We start from the raw sequence: 26,253 nt of genomic DNA on the forward strand, positions 1-26,253 counted from the left end.
TACTATATGCGCACTTCCGGACACTATCGTGGACTGCATTAAGGTTTTCTGTGCGTCTTGTCACTACCTGCAACAAATGACTAACCCTCTGCCATCCGTAGCTTTATCTTCACCGCAGCGTGTAACCCCTCTCTACCTGTACTACAACCACCTTCCCCCCCCCCCCCCCCCCCTACATCTTCTCACTGGTCGAGCGCGCTTCCGCAGTGCTGACCCACCTTGGAGGCCTGCACTGCTGCTGGTGTCAGGACAGGCGCCGGCGGTAACGGCGCTGACGTCGACGCCCGCAAGGCAGGCGTCGCGGCGCGCGTGGCAGGAGCTGGGGTAGGTACGTCCGGACCAGCACACCGCGTCCTCTGGGCCGGGCAGGGGGCACGCCTGCTCACACTGCGCGGAGCACAGGTCGCCCTCGCAGTCATCTGAAACGTGGACAGAACAATAAGCAAGATTAGAGTCTGAGGTCCCGTCGACAGCGCGGTCATCAGATATAGAGCACGAGCTTGGTTTGACAAAGGGCGGGGAGGGAAATAGGCCATGTCCTTTTCAAAGGAACCATCCAGGCACGAGCCTGTGGCGATTTAGGGAAATCACGGAGAACCTGAATGAGGATGGCCGGTGGGGCAATTGAATCGTCGTCTAAAGGTTAACAGTGACTGTGCTCCTAGTTTATAGTGAAGTGTTGAGTTCTCCATTCTACCACTGTTGTTGTTATTATAGTCTTCAGTCTAAAGACTGGTTGAATGCATCTCTGCCGGCCGGGGTGGCCGAGCGGTTCTAAGCGCTACAGTCTCCTGCCTCGGACATGGATGTGTGTGATGTCCTTAGGTTAGTTAGATTTAAGTAGTTCTAAGTTCTAGGGGACTGATGACCTCAGACGTTAAGTCCCATAGTGCTCAGAGCCATTTGAACAATTTTTTTGAGCTGAATCAAAAGCTCCTTGTCTTACAACAGGCTCTAGATCACGTACGCTTAAACAACAGATAGAATTTGTTAAAGTAACAAAATGAAAAAATTTCTACCACAGCGAACAAAACAGTTAATACGGGAAATACACTACTGGCCATTAAAATTGCTACACCAAGAAGAAATGCAGATGATAAACGGGTATTCATTGGACACATATATTATACTAGAACTGACATGTGGTTACATTTTCACGCAATTTCGGTGCATAAAAGCTGAGAAATCAGTACCCAGAACAACCATCTCTGGCCGTAATAACGGCCTTCATACGCCTGGGCATTGAGTCAAACAGAGCTTGGATTGCGTGTACAGGTACAGCTGCCCATGCAGCTTCAACACGATACCACAGTTCATCAAGAGTAGTGACTGGCGTATTGTGACGAGCCAGTTGCTCGGCCACCATTGACCAGACGTTTTCAATTGGTGAGAGATCTGGAGAATGTGCTGGCCAGGGCAGCAGCCGAACATTTTCTGTATCCAGAAATGCCCATACGGGACCTGTAACATGCGGTCGTGCATTATCCTGCTGAAATGTACGGTTTCGGAGGAACTGAATGAAGGGTAGAGCCACGGGTCGTAACACATCTGAAATGTAACGTCCACTGTTCAAAGTGCCGGCAATTCGAACAAGAAGTGACCGAGACGTGTAACCAATGGCACCCCATACCATCACGCCGGTTGATACGCCATTATGGCGATGATGAATACTCGCTTCCAATGTGGTTCACCACGATGTCGCCAAACACGGATTCGACCATCGTGATGCTGTAAACAGAACCTGGATTCATCCGAAAAAATGACGTTTTGCCATTCGTGCACCGAGGCTAGTCCTTGAGTACACTATCGCAGGCTCCTGTCTGTGATGCAGTGCCAAGGGTAACCGCAGCCATGGGCTCCGAGCTGATAGTCCATGCTGCTGTAAATGTCGTCGAACTGTTCGTGGAGATGGTTATTGTCTTGCAAACGTCTCCATCTTTTCACTAAGGGATCGAGACGTGCCTGCACGATCCGTTACAGCCACGCGGATAAGATGCCTGTCATCTCGACTGCTAGTGATACGAGGCCATTGGGATCCAGAACGGCGTTCCATATTGTCTTCGTGAATCCACCGATTCCATATTCTGTTAGCAGTCATTGGATCTCGACCAACGCGAGCAGAAATGTCGCGATACGATAAACCGCAATCGCGATAGGCTACAATCCGACCTTTATCAAAGTCGGAAACGTGATGGTACGCATTTCTCCTCCTTACACGAGGCATCACAACAACTTTTCACCAGGCAACGCCGGTCAACTGCTGTTTGTGTATGAGAAATCGGTTGGAAACTTTCCTCATGTCAGCACGTTGTAGGTGTTGCGACGGGCGCCAACCTTGTGTGAATGCTCTGAAAAGCTAATTATTTGCATATTACAGCATCTTGTCCCTGTCGGTTAAATTTCGAGCCTTTAGCACGTGATCTTCGTAGTGTAGCAATTTTAATGGCAAGTAGTGGACTTAAACGTTACTAACCTAAGCACATCACATACATCCATGCCCGAGGCAGGATTCGAACCTGCGACCGTAGCAGGCGCGCGGCTTTGGACTGAAGTGCCTAGAACTACTCGGCCACAGCGGCCGGCCGTGTCTTTGTCCTTATATATCTCTGCAGCCGCCGTTCGCTCTTGTTACTTACGTCCCTCGGAGCACCACAGTTGCCTCGGCGCTTGATTTGGATAGCGCCATTTTGCCATGCACGTTATATCATAACCCAGCGGTACACAAACAGTTTACGAACTTAACCTAACTAGACAGTAAAATGAAAGACTTTTCTTCGAACACTTTTATTTTTAAAATGATGATAGATGTAAAAGACGAATGATATTTAGTGTGTGTGTATTGTTAGAATGAATGACGAATGAATTCGTGGTGCATCGCAAGTGCTACCCGCAACTCCTTCTCAGATAAGAAAGCAAACTATCTACAGTGAGTGCAGACACTGGTTACAAAACATGCATCCACTGCCATTACTCCTCTCCATTGTGGCAATTGATTGACCTGCACACTGCAACCCCATCTGAAATCAACCATGTTCGGATGTGAGCACTATACTTACTATTTGTCAATCCTTACTTCTGAACTGGCAGAAACTGGACCACTTCAGACTGTTAATTCTTTGCCTCGAACTACTCAATGATAATAATAATAATAATAATAATAATAATAATACTGTGTGCAGCACTATATTAGCCCTTATGTAATTACTGCTGCGTCGTGCTGTCAATTAATTCATTTACCTATTTTGGAGAGACTAATGAAGCAATTTCTGGACTACTGCAGTTACTATTTACAAGCTGAAGAAGACATTTTCCAGAGATATCTAGCATTTGTTATGTAACTCACTTTTATCATCAGCGATGTACTGGACAAAGCACAACATACGTGTGTAGTGGGTGGACTATGTGAGGAATCTGTAACTCCCACCGCATTAATGCTGCTAATTGAGAAAAAGTAATTATTGATAACTTACGTAAATAGTATTAGGGTCTTACAAAATTGTGATAATAGTAATGATATTCTGAAAATTATTTAGTTTCGTGTGTGAAACAGAATCGAATAGATTACATTTTACCCCTCAGAAAATTTCATTTCGCCTCTCAGCGACTAATTATCCCCAAGGTTGAGAAACACTGTTCTAGATGCTCGTCATCAACTTTCGCATCAGTTCTGTGGTGTAATGGGCAGTTACATGTTCATTTCTTTCATAAACTGTAAGATAGCTGCCCTAGGAGAAGGATGCGGAGCTTGTCCCACCAACCAATGTGCTACGAGCCAATTACAAGTTTTTCTCTCAGCGTCCTCCGCAAAAGGACCTTGAAGTGCGTGAGTAGCAGAAGGATCCTTTGCCGCGTAGCAGTACTCCAGAAAAGTATGGACAAGCGTAGAGTCAGCAGTATCTTTGGTAAATTTAGTAGTATTCTGCCAATAAAACAATCTTTGGTTTGCCTACATCACAAAATTTTGTATACAATTTAAGTTCTTCGTTACCGTAATCCTTAGGTATTTAGTTAATTCTACAACTTAAAAATTTGTATGATTTGTCTTTTACTGAAATGTAAAATTTTTTGTTGGTAATCAACGTAGAGGATGTGACACTTTTTATTGTTTGAAGTCAATTGCCATTTTTTTCATCGTGCAGATATAATGTCTGAATCATTTTGTAATTTATTTAGATTTGCTTATGACTTTATTAGAAGGCAAATCACATCACCTGCAAACAACGTCAGAAGGAAATCGTTTGTATAGATCAGAAAGAGTAGACGACCCGTAACACTGCCTTGGAGGAAAACATATAATACTTTGGCTTGAATAGATAACTTCCCATCAATTAATACGAAAATGTGACATCTTTGAGGTATCGTATAACGTTGGAACATAGTATAGGTTCCATAATCCTACTATAAATCGATGTTAATGATATGTGTCTATTATTCAGTAATTATTTCTGTATAATGTGTAACTTCCTGTCACCGTAGGAAGGCTTTAACAAATTTGTTTAAATAAAACGTGATTCGGGTACAAAAATATTTTACGAAGTGCTGTAAAATTACAGATTGAAACGAATGAGTTTCTTGGAGTTGCTGATGTAAATGGTGCTAAGTTGGCTGTGATGAACTTAGTATGCTAGAGTAACGTGGGGAATAGAACTACATTCTTCATTAAATGCAACAGTAGATGAATCACCCTGAGTTTCTGAAGAGAAATTTGAGGTATTTGGAGATGACATGGTGCCTGATCGACTACACTGGGGAAGGTGTGTGGCAGCAGATGGTGCCGCTCTGATGGACTTTGATCACCAACACATTATGAGCACCTGATTGACAGCATGTTAGTCCAACTTTGGAAGGCAAAATAGCAGCGATTCTGGTTGGCAAATTCCTTGATAGGCGTCCGGGGCTATATGACGCTAGATGTCTCTGCACAGGTCATCCAGTTGCCGTATATTATGGGCCGAGAGTTTATGAGTGTGAAGTTGCCGCCCGATAGCTTCACATATGTGCTCAGTCGTGTTCAGATCAGGGGAATTTGGTGTCCAAGACATCATATTGAATCCACTATCATGCTGTCAGACCGCTGTAGCACGATTCTGGCATTCTGATACGGACAGTTATCCTACTGGAAAATATCATCTCTGTCAGGCAAGACATCAAGCATGAAGGTTGGTTGGTTGGTTTGGGGAAGGAGACCAGACATCGTGGTCATCAGTCTCATCGGATTAGGGAAGGATGGGGAAGGAAGTCGGTCGTGCCCTTTCAGAGGAATCATCCCGGCATTTGCCTGGAGTGATTTAGGGAAATCACGGAAAACCTCAATCAGGATGGCCGGACGCGGGATTGACAAGCATGAAGGGATGCAGGTCGACTGCAGTTACGTTCATGTACTTTTCAGCTGTCATGATTCTGTCGATTGCTACCACATGTTCCGCGGAAGCCCAGATGATTATCCCTCAGAGTACAATACCGTTCCCACCAACATACGTCCATGGTTGACGGCATATCCGGACACGACCACCGGCCTGGTGTAATAAAAAACATCATTAATTCTATCAGACGCACGTTTGAATTGATTCGCGTTTAAATGTCAGTGATCCCGTGGCTATTGCAGCCGTAATAGGCACTGTTAGTGGTCATAATGGGAACACGTCAGACGTGCCAGTCTGCTCTGCAGAGTGGGCAAGCCTTCGACCTGCACTTTCTTTGATGAGGCGTGGACGTCCGACACTTTCTCACCTATTTGTAGTTTCACCGTGCTTCAACCACTTTCTGTAGATGCTTACGAAAGTAGGGCAAGAACAACCTATTAGCCGTTTCCAAGATGCTCGTTCCCAGGCGCCGGGCCATCAAAGTCTGATCTTTGACAGTCATTCACGCCACTGAACTGCCCCATTCACTGCACATATTTTCGCTACAGTGATTCCTCATTTATCTTTGTTTCACTTATATATTTTCCTTACCACGTCACGTGCCCACAAGGCCTCCAGTTCGTATTCTATCTAGAGGTGGGCAGCGGTTTTAACATTTTGGCTCAACACTGTGTGTTGCTGTGAGCAAATGTATAGTTGCTCGTCAAAAAGGAAATAAGAAATTAAAGTCATATTGTACTTCACTTCGTCAATTCTGTATCCCATACCAAATGAGGTACACTGACAGATTTTTTTTCTTTTGTCTTTTATACGACATCTATCGTCTTCAGGGCACCACTCGCGCTAAGTAAGCAGGAAAACCCAAAGCTTTAATTTGACGCTAGATCCTCTCCATACCTTCCAAACTTCACTAGTGTTAACAAGTTCTCACTCCAATCTTTATTGCTGGCCGCTGTGGCCGAGCGGTTCTAGGTGCTTCAGTCCGGAACAGCGCTGCTGCTACGGGTCGCAGGTTCGAATCCTGCCTCGGGCGTGGATGATGGATGTGTGTGATGTCCTTAGGTTAGTTAGGTTTAAGTAGTTCCAAGTATACGGGACTGATGACCTCAGATGTTAAGTCCCATAGTGCTTACCAATCTTTACTCAGCTGATATTTAGTCGTTCTGTAAGTAACTGTGCGGTAACAAAGAAAATACAGGTCAACTACATTTACTTATGGTACGTACTTTACAGGGCGAAACGAAGTGTGCCTCCTTATTCCGGAGAAATCAATAACATCTATTATTTAATCCTGCTTTAAGTGTTTGCAAATGGAACAGAAGGTTAGCAGTTAGGATCGGGATTCGAATTTACTCGTGCAAAGGGGTACGTCGCTTGATGAAACATGTTTTCGGCTCGCCTTCTCAGTTCCTGTAGCGCGTCTTATGTAAAGCGCCATCAATTCAAAGCTGCCACATACTAGGCCGCGCTGAAAAATAATGTCTAAGAAGTTTTCATGCCAAAACCCCTAAAACTTTTTAAATAAAACAAACTTTATTAACATTCTGCATCTCTATTCTTCATGTATACATATTTATTTCTCAACGTAGTCGCCCATAGTCAACCAACCTCCCAACGAGAGAGCAGTCTGTTGATACCATCATTGCAGAATGTCTGACTTAGCTGACGGAACCATGTCGACACCTTTGCTAGCATCGCTTCATCACCATCAAAGTGCTCGAAGGTGTTCTTTAACTTATGGAAACAGATGAAAATCAGTTTCAATCCTAAGGGCCCGGGTTTGATGCCTGGCTGGGTCGGAGATTTCCTCCGCTCAGGGACTGGGTGTTGTGTTGTCCTAATCATCATCATTTCATCTTCACCGAAGCGTAAGCCGCCGAAGTGGCATCAGATCGAAAGACTTGCACCCGGCGAACGGTCTACCCGACGGGAGGCCCTAGTCACACGACATTTACATTATTTTAGATGAAAATCGGATGGTGCAGTCGGGACTGTATGGAGGACGACCGATGGCAACGAACCCAAGGCGTTGGATTATTGCAGACGTCGCAGCGCTCGTGTGTGGTCTGGTATTGTCTTGCTGAATAAGAGGGTGCTCCACGTTTGGACGAACTCTCATTTGGTGCTTTCAATTTTCTCGCAGTACCTTGCAGAGTTAGTGATGATACCTTTAGTCGTGCATTCAAAATTTACCACACCTTGAGTATCGCAGTATGCTATGAGGATGGCTTTGTGTGCTGATGGCATGGTCTTGAACTTTTTTGGCACCTGTGATCCTTTGTGGCGGATTTCCATTGATGCTACTTTGTTTTCGGGCTCAAAATGCTGAATCAACCTTTCATATTCTGTCAGCCTCTCCCTCAGAACGCAAAAGAAATGGTTGACAGATGTCCAATTTTTTCTGCTTCATGTCAAGAGTCGGCATTCGAGACACCCACCGTGCCGGCAAGGATGATCTGTACCCGGTGTCGTGATATGCCACATTTACCTGAAAGATGTGTCCGTGTTATCCGACGATTTTCTCAGATGAGGTCACAACCTGATTCTGATGAGCCTCATCGAGTGCCGTACGTGGCCGTCCACTCCGACCACCCTCTTACACACGTTGAGATTAGCATCACCGTTTCCTTCATTAGGAAGGCGAACAACTCAACGTCTCACATCACTTATGTCGATACAGTCATAACCGTTCACTGCTTTAATTCTTCCGTGGATTTCATTTGGAGGCACGTTTTCTGCGGTTAGAAGCTCCATTACAGGACGCTGTTTCTCATGCGCTGGCATAGTGACTCTAGACGCAGCCCTGTTACACCCTACAATTCGGAGCCCTCTAGCGGCAAAGGGTTGCAGCTTCGGTCAGCGAAGTGAGAAAGTCGATCGAGTAACACACACTCATGCTCATAAATTAAGGATAATTGCAGAGTGTGGTGCCACACAAAGTGGCACTACACAAAACTGGCACTAATAGCATAGGCACATATGGAACAAACGCGGCACAGATCTGTAAGTCCACGGTATTGGTGATAAGTTGAGAAAACCGTCCCGAAATACATGTGCTACAAAACGCCACTGTTTCCTGCGCATGTACCCCGACATAAAAATGGGATATGATCACCATGCACACGTACACAGGCCGCACAACGGGTTGGCATACTCTGGATCAAGTGGTCGAGCAGGTGCTGGGGCACAGCCTCCCGTTCTTGCACCAGTGTCTATCGGAGCTCCTGAAGTATCCAAGGGGTTTGAAAACGTGTAGTGATACCTCGACAGAGAGCATCCCAGACGTGGTCGTTGGGGTTTAGGTCTGAAGAACAGGCAGGCCACTCCATTCGCCTGGTATCTTCAGTTTCAAGGTACCCCTCCACGATGGCAGCTCGGTGGGGCCGTGGGTTATCATATATCAGGTGGAAGGTGGGACCCACTCCACCTCTGAAAAGGCGGACATACTGGTGCAAAATGACGTCCCGATACACCTGACATGTTACAGTTCCTCTGTCAAAGACATGCAGGGGTGTACTTGCACCAGTCATAATCCCAGCCACCACCAAACCACGATCTCCATACAGGTCCCTTTCAAGGACATTAAAGGGTTGGTATGTGGTTCCTGGTTCACACCAGATGAAAACTCGGCGAGAATCACTGTTCGGACTATACCTGGACTTGTCCGTGAACATAACCTGGGATCACTGTTCCAGTGACCATGTACTGTGTTCTTGACACCAGGCTTTACGGCGTCTCCTGTGACCAGGGGTCAGTGGAATGCACCTTGCAGGTCTCCGGGCGAATAAACCATGTCTGTTCAGTCGTCTGTGGACTGTGTGTCTGGAGACAAATGTTCCAGTGGCTGCGGTAAGGTCCCGAGCAAAGTTACGTGCAGTACTCCGTGGCCGTCTGCGGGCACTGATGGTGAGATATCGTGGTGTTGTACACAGTGGACGTCCCGTACTGTAGCGCCTGGACACGTTTTCTGTCTGGTGGAATCGTTGCCATAATCTTGAGATCACACTTTGTGGCACACGGAGGGTCCGTGCTACGTCCTGCTGGTTTGACCAGCCTCCAGTTGCCCTAGTGTTGTACCCCTCATAACGTCACCAGTATGTGTTCTTTGAGCCATTTTCAACGCACAGTCACCATTACCACGTCTGAAAACGTCTGCACACTTACTTGCTGCAGCGTACTCTGACATGTACCAACACACCCCTGCGTATGTGGACTGCTGCCAGCGCCACAGTGCGACGACTGCAAGTCAAATGCACCGAGGTGATTTAAACCAGCAAACCGCCCATCAGAGCGTCGTTTCACCATGTATCAGCATTATCCTTAATTTATAAGCATGACTGTATATGGCTTGTAATACCTCAACCGATATTGAAAACAGAATAAAAAATTTGGAGCCATTACTTTTCAGCAGGCCCTGTTATTTCCGGTCTTTGCCTGAGTGACTTACGTTGCAGCAGTTGTAGTAAAATGGAAGTGGCCTAGAAAATAGTTAACAACTAAATTGCCTGCTACGTTTCCTGTGTCTCTTATAGGAACGGTTGTTATTGACATTATTGCTTCGTGAATAGCCGCACCCAAAAATTACCGTTTAACTCTCTGAGTTAAAGTAATTTCTGACGGTAGAGCTGTAGGAAATAACGTTTCTTCTTCCTCTTAACTTTTCCACGTTAGTGTTAGGAGCTCCGCAGCTGTCAGAGTGCATTAAGCGATAATCTGTGAGACCTACCCTGAGACGAAGTCTGCCGTGTCTGCTAAAATGGATCGTGTACGCGGAACCGGAAAATGGTCGGTGGCGGGAGGGGGGGGGGGGGGGGGGGAGGCGCATAAAATAGAAACAGCAAATGAGAGACGAGAGCAACAAAGGAGTAGGTTCAGTGGCTTCCCGAAAGGCGGGAAACCACTCCAGACGGCACACATTTTCTCTTTTTTTCTCAGACGAGAGAAGTACTGACAGTAATTAGTTCTCTTTCTTCCCGTCTTTTGAAACAATGTAGGATTAGGACGCGAGGTCCTCCAGGGAGTGCAGACCAGGAACCTGCATTCTCAGCTACACCAGATAATTACGTGCTCGGAAGAAAACCTCGCGACTTTTCACATTATACGGAATATGTTATTATCTCATTAGAGGTACTTTTCTTTCAAAACTTGGTTGTATTCGAAGTAAGGACGAGGGTCAAAGTTTAGTGTCTCGTAGACAGTAAGGCCGCTGGAGACTTACAGGATGTATTAGATGTTGTATTAAGGTTCGTATTTCAAAATTTAGGGTGTATATCAAATTTGTACGTATTTTTTTTAACGAAATTAATGCTAGCTTTCATCAGTGCTTAAAAAGGGTATGAAGTTACAATAATGCGCGTCTTGACTGTTTCTCTGGATATTGTTACAAGTTTTCTGAATATTGTATTTTCGACCAATAAAATTCTTGCACAGTGCAGGCTAGTGAGTTATTGTTCATATATCCGTACGGTAGCTATTGTTTTCGCGTCAGTCTAACAGTGAGTGGAGGTGAATAATGAGCGTTGAATGCTACAAGCTGCTCTTCCAATAATGGAGTAGACGTACGCGTCAGAACATGGCCATGTTTTGCTCATACTTTCCAGTTCACGTCTAATCACGCTGGTGATACTGCCTTTGGTTTTTCTTTGTTTTCCTGATCTGTCAGACTCACTAGAGAGTAATGTCTCAGCGCAGTATTGTGCAAGACTGTGAATAAAACTGTGTTCATCACAAGTAATCATTTTCACTTAATAAATGGATAGAGGAGGCATTTAACTCTTGTTTTCAAAATTTTATTGATTTGATCCGTGAAATATGCAGGAATCGGTATTGTATTGAAGATACAGGAGTGACATTTTGCAATTCAGCAGTATTAGAAACCCATTCCACCGAAGGCAGGCTAGTGTAGAGTTTGAACTAGACAATTTTTTGACAATTTCACTGGAATTTTTTTTTTTATTTTTCAAAGCAAATGTGTGTTGCTAGTGGAAACGAGTTTTCCAAATCACTGAAATAGTTAGATAAAAAAAGATTGACTTTGCTCGGTTTACATCTCCAGCAAAAACTCCCATCCAAATTTGGCTACTCCGTGAAATTTAATATGTTTTGAGATGATTCTTTAACATCTTCTGTCGCGCGAGAACTGAACAGCGGCAGCAAAATGAATGGTGATTGTCCATTTGCTGCACCGTCAGTATACCCACTAAAGCGATAAAATTAGCTTTAGATTGAGAAGAGGGAGTTCCTGTCGCCCCAGGGAATGGAATAGCTCCGTGTGTCACGTGACTGCGCTATCCTTGGTCTCTTTACCGGGCGTCAGCTGATTGCCAACCACAAAATCAGCGCGTTTAAATGCGTCTAGATCAGGGTACCCGACGCTTGCGGAACTTCATCTCTGGTATTGTACGAGCACTAGGCTTTCCCACCGCCACTGTGTCAAGGATGATTACCTTGATTCGCTAGAAAATGCTGCAACCAGAGTCCGCTGTCAAGGGTATCAACATGTCGACCACTGGGATAGGCGTTGACTGTGACGATTACAACAACGTGTAGATGGGCCCAGTGCACCCTGCAGCTCAGTGGTGCACAGCAACCAGTGAGGAGCTGTACCTTCTCTCTATTCGATACAATACTGCTCCGTACAAGTAACTCTGATCATCGCACGCTAGAGGGCATACTGATTATCTTGAGCGTAGGGACAATTCAGTTATGCTCTTGCCGCGTGAAAACAGATTGCCTGGAGTGATGAAGTGCTGTGCACTTCGGTACATTATGATGAATAACCCCAGTATGTCGAAGACAGCAAGTGACTACCCATCCAGCTTGGTAACAGGCCACCGTTCTGGTTAGGGGCGGAGGGATTTACATGTTTACTTACGTGGGGTGAAATGGTGCCAGATCAGATGCACCTGTTTGTCTGTCTACTCCACCAAAAAGGCGACATGCACCTTCAGAATAAAATACAGTAACTCATAGAAGCAAAACAATAACACAGTAGCGTGAGGGACACGTCTTATGCATTCATAGTCTCTCGGGTTCTGTGGAAGGTGCACTCCCATCCGTAGCTGAGGTGGCGTTCGACTCCGCGGTAAGGAGGTTCGAACCCTGGTGATAAAAGAAATTTAAATTGCCAGTATTTGGCCGGCAAGGAGAGGATAGGTACTGGCGCAAGACTCCTCATCACTAGTCGTTGCACCAATGTCCTGGATTAGCTTACAAAACCTTTCCGCAGTGTCTCACGAAGAGGGGGCATTTGACAATATTGATGATGATTAGTCCATTTGATCGAGACTTTAAGCTTGGCGGACCGCCCGGTGCTATTCGAGAGGAACAGGCTATGTGCCGGCACTGCGTTTCACTCTCTCCCTTATCATCACGTAGCACAAACATAACGCTTCCATCACACTCACTTGCATTCCACAAATTTGCATACAACACAGCCGTAACATATTTAGGAGGACAGCGGCCATTGAGTGTGAAGGAAGAACTCGCTTTCCGAGAGGCTGCTGAACTCCGCCATTGAGATTTCCCAGCCAACAATGCCACGCCTCTCATCTCTACCGGGGCTGTTTTAAAGCTAAGAAGTATCGAATCGGTATCCTCTGACTTATTGTTCAATCCTATTGCCAACATTTTGGCTATTGTTTCGTCTTTCAAGACGATGCACGAAAACACCGTTCTCATATCGTGAATACCTTGCTGTAGGGAGTAGGAATCAACAGAACAGAATGGCCTGCGGCATCGGCTGTCATAAACTCGAACATGTTTGGGAGCAGGTGAAGCTTACAGTGAATCATTAGAGGAACGTTCCTCACGTAATGGATTCTCTCACGCCGTCCGTCACCGAAGATAGCAATAACGTCATAACGATTTTGTGGACAGCATGTCAAAGAGGATACAAACATCTTACAGTACAAGGTATTGACGTTATCCAGCAACCGATTTTGATATCACAGGTTTGCGGTTTAGAACAGACTGCGTTTATTTTGGTTACAGTACTGGTTCTATTTCACGACAGACTTTCTTTTATACTCTCCTTGAATCTAAAAGCACATACACGTTAACACATATATAAATGGGCCTTAACACTTTTTGAGGAATTTATACTGCGGGTTCGCAATTCAGATTCGGTGTTCAAAATTCAATTTCCTTTACAGCGCAGTGGACTTTTTGCGGAGGCAGGATCCATTCGGTTGATATAATGGGTCTAGTGATCATATGACAAGTCTTCACCTTGTTTATTTTTGCTTGTGCTTCGCAGTTAAATAACATAAAATATTTTTGGAGGCATGTACTTTGACATTTGTTTTGACTATGTGTACCAAGACATGTATTTTTTAGCAGTACATACATTTGCCGACCTAAAATATTCTTGTGCTCGCGGGATTTAGAAATCATAGATACCTTGTATTTCCAGCACAAACTTCCAAATTTTCAAGGCTACTCTGAGCCAACTCGTAAACTACCGTATAGAAGTGAATCCCACGTCGGTCAAAAAAGTAGATAATAATTTCTTTCCACCTTTCGCTTTTGGCAACTATAGATTTTATGTAAAATAACTAGAAAAGGTGGAAATTTAAGGAGATGGGACCTGGATAAATTGAAAGAACCAGAGGTTTTAGAGAGTTTCAGAGAGAGCATTAAGGAACGATTAACAAGAACGGAGCAAAGAAATGTTATAGAAGAAGAATGGGTAGCTTTGAGAGATGAAATAGTGAAAGCAGCAGAGGATCAAGTAGGTGGAAAGACGAGGGCTAGTAGAAATCCTTGGGTAATAGAAGAGACGCTGGATTTAATTGCGGGGTGGCCGAGCGGTCCTAGGCGTTACAGTCAGGAGCCGCGCGACCGCTACGGTCGCAGGTTCGAATCCTGCCTCGGGCATGGATGTGTGCGATGTCCTTAGGTTAGTTAGGTTTAAGTAGTTCTAAGTTCTAGGGGACTGATGACCTCAGAAGTTAAGTCCCATAGGGATCAGGCCCATTTGAACCATTTTTTTGAATTTAATTGATGAAAGGAGAAAATATAAAAATGCAGTAAATGAAGCAGGTAAAAAGGAGTACAAACGTCTCAAAAATCTCAGAAATGAGATTGAGAAGAAGTGCGAAATGGCTAAGCAGGGATGGCTAGAGGACAAATGTAAGGATGTAAAGGCACATATCACAAGGGGTAAGATAGATCCTGCCTACAGGAAAATCAAAGAGACCTTTGGAGAAAAGAGAACCACTTGTATGAACATCAACAGCTCGGATGGAAAACCACTTGTAAGCAAAGAAGCAAAGGTGGAAGGAGTATATAGAGGGTCTATACAAGGGCAATGTACTTGAGGGCAATGTTATGGAAATGGAAGAGGACGTAAGTGAAGATGAAATGGGAGATGTGATACTGCGTGAAGAATTTGACAGAGCACTGAAAGACCTAAGCCGAAACAAGGCCCAGGGAGTAGACAACATTCCGTTAGAACTAATGATAGCCTTGGGAGTACCAGCTATAACAAAACTCTACCATCTGGTGAGCAAGATGTATGAGACAGGCGATATACCTTCAGACTTCAAGGAGAATATAATAATTCCAATACCAAAGAAAGCGGGTGCTGACAGTTATGAAAATTACCGAATTATCAGTTTAATAAGTCACGGCTGCAAAATACTAACACGAATTCTTTACAGACGAATGGAAAATCTCGTAGAAGCCGACCTCGGGGAAGATCAGTTTGGATTCCATAGAAATGTTGGAACACGTGAGGCAATACTGACCCTACGACTTCTCTTACAAGAAAGATTAAGGAATGGCAAACCTACGTTTCTAGTATTTGTAGACTTAGAGAAAGCTTTTGACAATGTTGATTGGAATACTCTCTTTCAAATTCTGAAGGTGGTTGGGGTCAAATACAGAGAGCGAAAGGATATTTACAATTTGTACAGAAACCAGGTGGGAGTTATAAGAGTCGAGGGGCATGAGAGGAAAGCAGTGGTTGGGAAGGGAGTGAGACAGGGTTGGAGCGTATCCTCGATGTTATTCAATCTGTATATTGAGCAAGCAGTAAAGGAAACAAAAGAAAAATTTGGAGTAGGAATTAAAATCCATGGAGAAGAAATTAAAACTTTGAGGTTTGCCGATGACATTATAATTTTGTCAGAGACAAAAGCAGTTGAACGGAATGGACGGTGTTTGGAAAGGAGGATATAAGATGAACACCAACAAAAGAAAAACGGGGATAATGGAATGTAGTCGAATTAAATCAGGTGATGCTGAGGGAATTAGATTACGAAATGACTCATTTAAAGTGAGCAAAATAACTGATGATGGTCGCAGTAGAGAGTATATAAAATGTAGACTGGCAATGGTAAGAAAAGCTTATCTGAAGAAGAGAAATTTGCTAACGTCGAATATAGGTATAAATGTCAGGAAGTCTTTTCTGAAAATATTTGCGTGGAAGTGAAACATGGTCGATAAATAGTTTAGACAAGAAGAGAATAGAAACTTTCGAAATGTGGTGCTACAGAAAAATGCTGAAGATTAAATGAGTAGATCACGTAACTAATGAGGAGGTACTGAATAGAATTGGGGAGAAGTGGAATTTGTGGCAGAATTTGACTGGCGGAAGGGATCGGTTGGTAGGACATATTCTGAGGAATCCAGGGATAACCAATTTAGTATTGGAGGGCAGTGTGGAGGGTAAAAATCGTAGAGGGAGACCAAGAGATGAATACAGTAAGCAGATTCAGAAGGGTGTAGGTTGCAGTGGTTACTGGGAGATGAAGAAACTTGCACAGTATAGAGAAGCATGGAGAGCTGCATTGAAGACCACAACAACAACAACAACAACAACAACAACTAGAACGTTTCCAGGTGGAACCCAAAAGGTACTGTTAGGATTGCTTTTATCCCGAAATTAACTGTGAATTTTGCGCAGCTGGACAATTAGTCACTGTTGTGAAGGACTTGAACGTCTTCTGCGTGAAAGCTGGCTGAACAGTACTTGCTTTGCTTAAATTCACTCCGCATTTTACTTAAATTAGTTAGTACACCACCTCTTTTATGATTTTCAGAATAAAATGTGCAGGAAGAATTTCCATAAACCAAGCTAAAGATCCAGATGGACGAAAACGGGACCTGGGATGGTTTAGTTTGGGAGAATCTTTAATCCGTCAGAATTTAACACGTCTAATTACTTTATATAGTTGCGGGAAATTGTTCTGCGTAGCCTGTTCTGAGAAGTTGTTTTGAGCAACTACGTAAAATAAGTAAGTAAGTAAACGGAAAAAATAGCCTATCCCCTCCTCCTCTTCCTCCTCCTCCTCCTCCTCCACGCCATCCTTCATCCCTCAGCATCAGGTCCCGTAAATAAATGACAAGAACAATTGCGGACGTTATCGGAGTTTTTATATTGAAAGTATGCTAAATCATATTTTTCTCAGACTTCCTGCAGCGCCGTGAGCAGCTTTAAACGTTGACCTATTCCTATAAGCATGTATAATGTACTTACTCTTGGTCGAAAGACGTTGATTTTCGGAACAAAGACCCGCTTTATCTGTTCAGTCGCTGAATGTCTCTTTTGTCAAAGTAGCGTCAGCGTCGTTAGCATCCACATTAAACAGGCAAAATATGGCTACACAAAGCAACTAAAGACATTACCTGCCGGGGAGCATTGATTTAAATCAATGCGGAAAGTTGAAAATTTCTACCGGATCGGAGTTCGAAGCCAGAGTGAAAATCCCATTCTGAAAGTTATTTCTTCTTCTATAAAGTGGTCATTTCAGCGTCGTCAGTTCTTGTATGAAACCTGAACGAATGAAAATTTATGCTGCTTGGCTGGGATTGCACCCACAGACATAAAGTAAAAAGAAAAAGGTTGCAACATATGAGAGATCAGAAGTACATCCCAAAAAGATGCGTATGTACAATGGACTTCGATGTTCGTCTAGAAAATTCAAGCATAGGAAGTGCTTCTTCTAGTTCTCCAGTGCCTTGGACAAACCACCGGCAACATCAAGTGTATACAGAACAGGGCATATATTAGAGCGGCTGGAATTCTGTAAATCTCCAGCTGCTGAAGTCTTCCGGAAAGGACACTTTGAGACGCAGTTTTGAAGGATCCAAGGACAACCTCAAGAAGAGGGGTTATAAGAAAGATTAATCACACAATCACGACTGAGCAGAAATCGTGTAAGTTTCGATTCTGCACTATTTAGTGTACAGTGTGTTTCCCATTACAGGCTTGTACGTGTTGTAGAGAGGACTTACTAGATTGAGTTCTGATAAGGAACCATGTTCAGAAATGTAATGTCTGGATCTAACATGAGCTTGAAGATGGGATCACTTTTAAATCTCCCGCTTCACGATACGCACACAAACTCAGAAGAGGGCACTGGTGGTGTTACTGCAAGTCTAACCACTATCACTCTGTCAGCAAATGCGGTTCCGACACGCACCCCTGCATTTTGCACATGGTGTCTTCGAAAATCCCAACCAAACATATGATGAAAGGTGGATAGAGCGGCGTGGACCGTCTCCTTGGCCACCACGATTGCCAGATATAACTCCACTTTACTTTTTTCTTTTGGTGCCGTTCGAAACGTCGTGTGTATGAGACCCCTATATACGAATTTTGGCGGCAGCAGCACCGCAGGGATTGTCGACCGTGTGCATGGAAACACGTGTCGCAGGTACACTTTGTGGAACGAACAGCAGGGTCGTCCCGTGAAGCATTGTCTCGGCTGTGTGGGTACTGTGAAACGGGACTTTTGAAAGTTATACGATCCTCATACGTATTTTACAGCCAAACCGTTCATTTCTGGACTTGGGTTCCTCAACAAAACTTCATCTACTAAGTCCCCTTGCAGTCCATAGAAGTCTGTAATAGAAATTGTGAAACATCTTGGATACAAGTTGTTTAAAAGAAAGTGTCGCGTATTCCTATAGGCAGAATCGTTTCTACTACTAGGCAAGACAAGGCGGCCGTCCAGGCCGGCAAAAATCTGCAGGCAGAAAAGGGCGGAAAAAATTAATTTCAAATCAAACGGCGAAAAAATTGAGCAAATGAGGACCAAAAAATGAAAAAAGAAGAAGTAGTAAAAGATTCAATTGTTTTCAAACGCACACGGAATGGTTACTTAATAAGCCTTTACTTTGTTGAAAGAAAACACATTGCCTCTACCTACCTCACAACTAAAGCAGCCCCTACTGAGTACAAAATGGAAACAAGCACGACCTTGATTCATCTCTATCGAGCACTGGAGCAGCGCACCTGCGTCGGCCTGCGATCGTGTTTCGACTTGATTCCATAACTCCCTCAGTTCCCCTTTTTTTGTTTCTGTGGATCATTTGTCACGTGTCAGTGGTATTGAGTGGTTCTGTTGATGTCTTTAGTTTACTACTATTTCCTGAGGATAATCGATCACGTATTCACAAGTTAGGTTTTGTAATTCTCTTTCAACATACCTAAAAGAAGAAAAGGTAAGTGCAGTTCACGATAGCCATTACATAGAAATGAGTTGGTGTATATGTAAGGAGATTTACGTTGTTGTCCCATAGGCTGTTTTTGGTGGTTCAAGAGGGGAGATGTCGGGGAGACCGATGGTTATAAAAAAAGAGGGAGGGTAATGTTTTCAATTTTTGCCTACGTCAGCAAAGTACCTAACAACGGCGCTGCCTGTAGGAGACAGTATTGGGAACCAATAATTGTTGAGATTGGGACGTTTTACTTGTGTCAGGTAACGTGTAGTATTTGGTGTTGCGGGAAGGATTCACGAGAGATAGCATAGTAAATTACCATAATACGCAAGTGTGGGCAGATGCAATCCTCGAGGAGTCACAGAGTTGAGACTTCAGGATCGCTTCCGTAAACAATGTATGAGCAGAAATGGTCGGTGATAGACTCATAGTACCATATACACTCCTGGAAATGGAAAAAAGAACACATTGACACCGGTGTGTCAGACCCACCATACTTGCTCCGGACACTGCGAGAGGGCTGTACAGGCAATGATCACACGCACGGCACAGCGGACACACCAGGAACCGCGGTGTTGGCCGTCGAATGGCGCTAGCTGCGCAGCATTTGTGCACCGCCGCCGTCAGTGTCAGCCAGTTTGCCGTGGCATACGGAGCTCCATCGCAGTCTTTAACACCGGTAGCATGCCGCGTGGACGTGAACCCTATGTGCAGTTGACGGACTTTGAGCGAGGGCGTATAGTGGGCATGCGGGAGGCCGGGTGGACGTACCGCCGAATTGCTCAACACGTGGGGCGTGAGGTCTCCACAGTACATCGATGTTGTCGCCAGTGGTCGGCGGAAGGTGCACGTGCCCGTCGACCTGGGACCGGACCGCAGCGACGCACGGATGCACGCCAAGACCGTAGGATCCTACGCAGTGCCGTAGGGGACCGCACCGCCACTTCCCAGCAAATTAGGGACACTGTTGCTCCTGGGGTATCGGCGAGGACCATTCGCAACCGTCTCCATGAAGCTGGGCTACGGTCCCGCACACCGTTAGGCCGTCTTCCGCTCACGCCCCAACATCGTGCAGCCCGCCTCCAGTGGTGTCGCGACAGGCGTGAATGGAGGGACGAATGGAGACGTGTCGTCTTCAGCGATGAGAGTCGCTTCTGCCTTGGTGCCAATGGTAGTCGTATGCGTGTTTGGCGCCGTGCAGGTGAGCGCCACAATCAGGACTGCATACGACCGAGGCACACAGGGCCAACACCCGGCGTCATGGTGTGGGGAGCGATCTCCTACACTGGCCGTACACCACTGGTGATCGTCGAGGGGACACTGAATAGTGCACGGTACATCCAAACCGTCATCGAACCCATCGTTCTACCATTCCTAGACCGGCAAGGGAACTTGCTGTTCCAACAGGACAATGCACGTCCGCATGTATCCCGTGCCACCCAACGTGCTCTAGAAGGTGTAAGTCAACTACCCTGGCCAGCAAGATCTCCGGATCTGTCCCCCATTGAGCATGTTTGGGACTGGATGAACCGTCGTCTCACGCGGTCTGCACGTCCAGCACGAACGCTGGTCCAACTGAGGCGCCAGGTGGAAATGGCATGGCAAGCCGTTCCTCAGGACTACATCCAGCATCTCTACGATCGTCTCCATGGGAGAATAGCAGCCTGCATTGCTGCGAAAGGTGGATATACACTGTACTAGTGCCGACATTGTGCATGCTCTGTTGCCTGTGTCTATGTGCCTGTGGGTCTGTCAGTGTGATCATGTGATGTATCTGACCCCAGGAATGTGTCAATAAAGTTTCCCCTTCCTGGGACAATGAATTCAGGGTGTTCTTATTTTAATTTCCAGGAGTGTAGTTTATCAAACAGATTAACATATGCTGTGTATCACCGACTCCCGCGCGATGAATTTCCAGCGCTATTTGGAGAATGTGACCCTTGTATAAAGACAACGACTGCGTTTTACGCACAACGAGGCTCCACCGCATGTTCTACGGATTGTGCGACAGTACCTCATCGCAACGTTTCATAGGCGATGGAGTGATCGAGGAGGTTCAGTTGCATGGCCACATCGTTCGCTGGACATTACTCCATTTGATTTATGGGTATGAGGACGTTTGAAGGTATTGCTGTATCCCCAACACATGTGCAGACGTTACAGGAAGGAAAATTAGAGTTTAACGTCAGGTCGACAGCACGGTCATAAGAGACGGAGCAGAAGCCGCGAAAGTGTGGGAAAGGAACTATCCCGGCATTTGCAATTTAGGGGAATCACAGAAAACCTAAATCGGGATGGCAGGGTGTTGGATTTGATTCACCGTCCTCCCGAATGCGAGTCCAGTGTGTGTAGAAGTTACGGGAGCGCGTAACCCGTACATGTGCCGCAATTTGGATGGAACCACGTGTATTCTGACAGAGGGCGTAATTCACAGGGAAGGGAGGTTGCCAGATGTGTCAGGATGCGTGGTAACCATTTGGCAGCTCTGCCTAGAGTGTCCAGTTCGACGTAACAGACAGTTGGGAGTAACCCGTATCTCAACATGTCTTGGTTTCCGGACATATCCTTACGGGAACTTTTTTCCTAGTTGTGACCAATACTACCTTCCGTCCATATTTTTAAACATCCTGTATATCAAGATCTCGTTCAAGATGTTGAAAAGGTAGTTGCTGTTGTCCGTTTCTGGGAAGATTCTCCGTGAAATATGTTTGACAGGCGACAGTAGTTATATCTTTATATTCTGTTGACACGAAATAGTAATAGTAAAGTCCTTTGGCAAAACGTGAAAAACGGGAGGAACTGTCGATGATCAGTGTTCGTGGTGTGTACGTTGACGTCTCTTGTCTCATGTACGAAACTGCCAGGAGTTTCGTACCACAGACATTGACTTTCGAGTCTCAGAGTAGTAAACACATCACAGCATATTAATCTTTGAATCGTTCCGTAGCGAGTAACTCTTCAGTTATAATGGTTTTATAGTTTGTTTATGTTTCTTTGTACTGTTTAGGATCTTACCTATGACACAAATCCATTTGACTTCGAAGCTACATACTGCTTGTAGGTGCGCTGCTCGTCTTGAAGGAAGAATGCAATGGAAATTAGAGTACATAATGAAAGTTAATTGTAAACTGGATCATGTGGTTAGAACAGTAACAGTATATTAGATTTTTCCGAGAAATAGAAGTTTATAGAACAATGAATTCTGAATATCTAAATGGAAAAACAGTTTAAAAAGGTTTTAATATGAATACTGCAAACTAGCGTCTCAGTGAAGCTACTGATGGTGAGGAGTTGTCCACGTCCATGTCTTCGCATATTATAAGATTAGAAAGATGATAAGCCGAGATGAGAGGGTGATGAGAAATGTGGAACAAGTTAATTCAGCTACTGACTGAGAGCATGGCACAAGGGCACAAAGGGTATTGGTGAATTTATTAAACACTCATTTCTCTGGTGGCAGCCACCTTGAGGGAATCGCTCCAGCATTGTCCTGAAGCATTTCGAAATCTATAGAATTGCGAATTGTCACATGCATATCTCTATTACAAGGTGAGCGTCTCACTACATCGTATCACTCAGGCAGCGGTTACGAGCAGCGTGTGATGTCCAGACTCAACGAATATACTGGTCACATAAATTTAGTTTTTATGCGTGTCCTAGGGAGCACCGCCTTATCGAAGTACCGTGCTTCTATGAAGTCAGGTCTATGCAGGAATCTGCAATACCGGCTGGTCTACTCAAGGAATAGAGGACTAAGCGTTCCCCTCAACGTTGGGTTGTGGGGTTCTTCTCTAGATAAGCCAATTATTAGAGTATAAACCCTGATTGTAAATCAGTTACGAGAAGACGCCAAACTGGAGTACCCCCATCTATGCTCTAGTATACCCTTCACTCTGTAGCACATATGAGTGCGCCCTTGAGTATTTCTGCTCATGCGACACAAAGTAAATTGAGAGAATAAATGCTGAGATACTGACTCTTTGTTGTTTATAGACAGTGACACTTACCACAAGGCTGTTCCTTCACAATAGAGATCGCCGTCTCTTCCAGGCACGAGTACTTCTGCAACTCACAGATGTTCTTGTAGGTGACGCCATCCGAGCCGCACACTGGACTCTCCGTCTGAAATACGTTTCAAAATCAGAAGTCTCAGCTACAGAAACACGTCATTCGGGAAGAACGTGCTGCTTATAGTGGTTCTGTATTGGGAGTCCTTACCTTAATATAGTGCTAGCCATAGACAGCGTTTCCTGCTCTCGTTTCGTTTTACCTGGAGCATCACTCTCAGGCAGATTATCGAAATACTTCCTCGTCCATGCTTATGAGGACATTTGTAGCACACAAACGACGGTGCAGTGTGTGGCGGGAGGTCCATAGTGCAAAAGTGTTACGAGGAAAGTAAGGAACGATAGGTCGCGAAATTAAAACCACAGTGAAAATCAAAACTGTGTTATTTGCTACTGTCAACTACACCTTCCAGCTATTTCTCTACACAGTCGCTGCTCAGACTTCGTATATTCGATATGTCGTATCGTTGTACCAACTTTTCAATTCCCTCGTTATAGAAGACAGCCGCCAGTGCTTTTCGACAATTTTCTACTCTGGACTGCAGCTCGTAGTCTGTGTCAAAATATTGTCTTCATAGCCAGCGGTTCATTTGAGCAGAGATAAACCTCAGGGGTGGCCAACTGCGAGTGCATTGTGGGTGATCAAACACTTCGCATCGAAAACGCTGCAGGAGCATCTTCATTGCCTCTGCAGAGTGCGGCCGAAAATTGTCGTATAGAACGAACCGCATGACAGTTATGTTATGTGGACTGCATAGCTTAAGGCGAAACCTTTCGCCAGGCCCTCATACTTGGCGGGAGAAGCTAATTTCCAGCCATCTTTACGTTCTCACTGTGAGCTCAGAACTGAAAAGAGCGACATGATGCGATTGACGGGCGTACTAGACACAGTGCCCAACGCATCTGTGCAAAGCTTCATCAAATTTTCACTGTATTTTCTATTTCTCGACCGATCGTTCCGTACTTTCCTAATAACCCTCGTATTTTATGCTCTTCACTATTCCATTAGTAGATGGTTGGCACGGAGAACATCTAGAGGTAAGCCTCTGTGGAACCCTGGATTTCTATAAGTTTATCGTTCAGTTCATTATGAAAGATGTGTGGGAATTAGGCAATATGCTTTCTTGACTATTCTTGGAACTACCCTCTCAGAATTTCGGCATTAAGCCTTTTCGTGATAAAAAGAGTTTTTATTGTAGTGTCACCCGATGAAGATTGTTGAGCCTTTCAACGGCTTCTAGTGCCTACCAAACAAACCAGCGACGAATAACCCAGTAATTTTTTATTCTCTTTTTCTCTCTCTCTGCTATTAATTTAACTTCGTGACGGACCCACGCTGAGAAACAAAATCCATGAAATCAGCACACATCAACGTCTTCCTTAGCGTATAAATTTACACTTCCTAGCGTCTTCCGATGAATGCCAATTTGGCGTCCTTAAAAGTATTGGCAGGTGCATGCGGTCATTGCACTTTAAAATGTTCCGGATCAATTCCATAGAATACACCGATACTGTGACAGGCTATGGTGAACGCACTGTGGATCGCGTGTCCACGTATGGCTGTGTAACTTGGATTGTACTTGTCTACGTTGAGGATCAAGTGCCCCACATTCCGTCAATCACCAATCATTCTTTTTATATTACAGTGTCTAGGAACTGTTATACATCGTACGTGGTGTAGGCCCGTTGGTTGAAACAATGGACTCGGATTCGGGATCATAATTCAAACCTCGATCCGATCATGCAGATTTAGATTCTTCGATGTCTAAATCGGTTCATGAGAATGGAGAATTGCTGTGTTGGAAAAGGGCGTGGCCAATTTCCTTCCCCTTCCAAAGTCCGTGCTCTGTCTATGATGATATGTTGTTGAGGTGGCACTGACTCCTGATCTTTCTGTCTTCCCTGTTTCGCAGCTCTTTCTCATTATATGTCGACGCTGCTTTTGCTTCCGATGATGCCTATCGATTGAAAATGAAATGTCGAATTTTGTATGACAAGAAATCTTTTAATATAATCACCTAGGTGATCTGATATCCTGTAGGCAATAATTTTGTGTATCACTCGAAATGTATTGAAGGCTTTGAGTAAATGTAGAAATACATCAGCTTCGCATCCGGTGTCAACACAATTTCTCACCATAATGAGCGAAAAATTTTGAATTCACACAATCTGTGCTTGTGGATCGTTGATCTGGATGAATAGCGTATTCTCCACAACAAACCAAAGTTGAAACAATAATTGTAAGTTGTAAGCAAAAGTCGGGGTAATAACGCAAAAAAAGGGAAAGTCGATTTCATCTCCCGGAAAGGTAATCATCAATAATTTCGGATACGCAAAAGGAATTCCTCTTATTACATACTTAGCAAATAGTAAAACGATAAATGGCGGACAATACGTAAGCCTTTTCGCAAATCCCATGATAAAATAGAAGGTCGCTGCACTGTATAATTAAAAGTGCCACCTTTCATCATTGCGTCATCTTACTCACAAAGGCAGTTTGACAACAGGCCAAATGAAGGACTACACTATCACCATCAGTAATCGGGATCGCAGCTATAAATTGTTCTGTATATCAAGAAGTACCCCTCTAGCCAGCTGCGCTTTATTCGAGACATTTAACTTAAAATACGATCGGCTTCAGAATATTGCTTAGAGTACACCAGTCGGGACAGTGCACGTCGACATCGATGTCAAATAAATCGCCATTCCGTCATCGAAATCGGAACGGGCAGAAAACATAAGTGTACTGGGGGAGAGTTGTTGGATTAAGCGGGATTATTTTGCCAGAGAAGTTTCCATATTACATTGTATGAAGTAGATTTCGTATCATATTTCCGCTGACATATTTTTCAATTACTGTTCTGCGGGTACATTGCACCTGCGTCGGTTTTCGCTGAATCAATCACGGTTTCTTCGCTACTGATGCAGACGTGCACAGTCACAGCAAGTGACAACTGATTGTGGAACTACCACATAAAACTAACTGTACGAAAGGTAGATGCCAGAAGTCCTCCTCACAAGAAAGTAAATAGCAAAATTCTTTTTCGATTGACACTTGGGTTCTGGTCATCAATGTGGTGTGACGTTACCAGATAGGACTGATAGAGGAAATAAAGAACCAAATAAGAGCTGTGCGTTTCGTTTCAGGTTTGTTCAGTCGGTGTGAAACAGCCATGGAAATACTCTTCTAACTCTAGTGGCATATGTGGTGTCACCGCCAGACACCACACTTGCTAGGTGCTAGCCTCTAAATCGGCCGCGGTCCGGTAGTATACGTCGGACCCGCGTGTCGCCACTGTCAGTGATTGCAGACCGAGCGCCGCCACACGGCAGGTCTAGAGAGACTTCCTAGCACTCGCCCCAGTTGTACAGCC

The 26,253-nt window shown here is 44.6% G+C and overlaps 1 protein-coding gene across 1 annotated transcript in view; it reads right to left on the bottom strand.

Annotated features, from left to right (window-relative positions):
* Positions 1-26,253, bottom strand: part of LOC124594035 (agrin-like) — a 536,557-nt gene that overhangs the window by 140,067 nt on the left and 370,237 nt on the right. Inside the window, exons 8-9 of the mRNA XM_047132385.1 lie at positions 22,820-22,934; positions 219-419 (exon numbers count right to left, since the gene is read on the bottom strand). Coding sequence (XP_046988341.1) covers positions 219-419; positions 22,820-22,934 — 316 coding nt within the window. The remainder of the gene's footprint in view (positions 1-218; positions 420-22,819; positions 22,935-26,253) is intronic.

The sequence above is a fragment of the Schistocerca americana genome, chromosome 2 (assembly GCF_021461395.2).
Source record: "Schistocerca americana isolate TAMUIC-IGC-003095 chromosome 2, iqSchAmer2.1, whole genome shotgun sequence".
Classification (NCBI taxonomy): domain Eukaryota; kingdom Metazoa; phylum Arthropoda; class Insecta; order Orthoptera; family Acrididae; genus Schistocerca; species Schistocerca americana.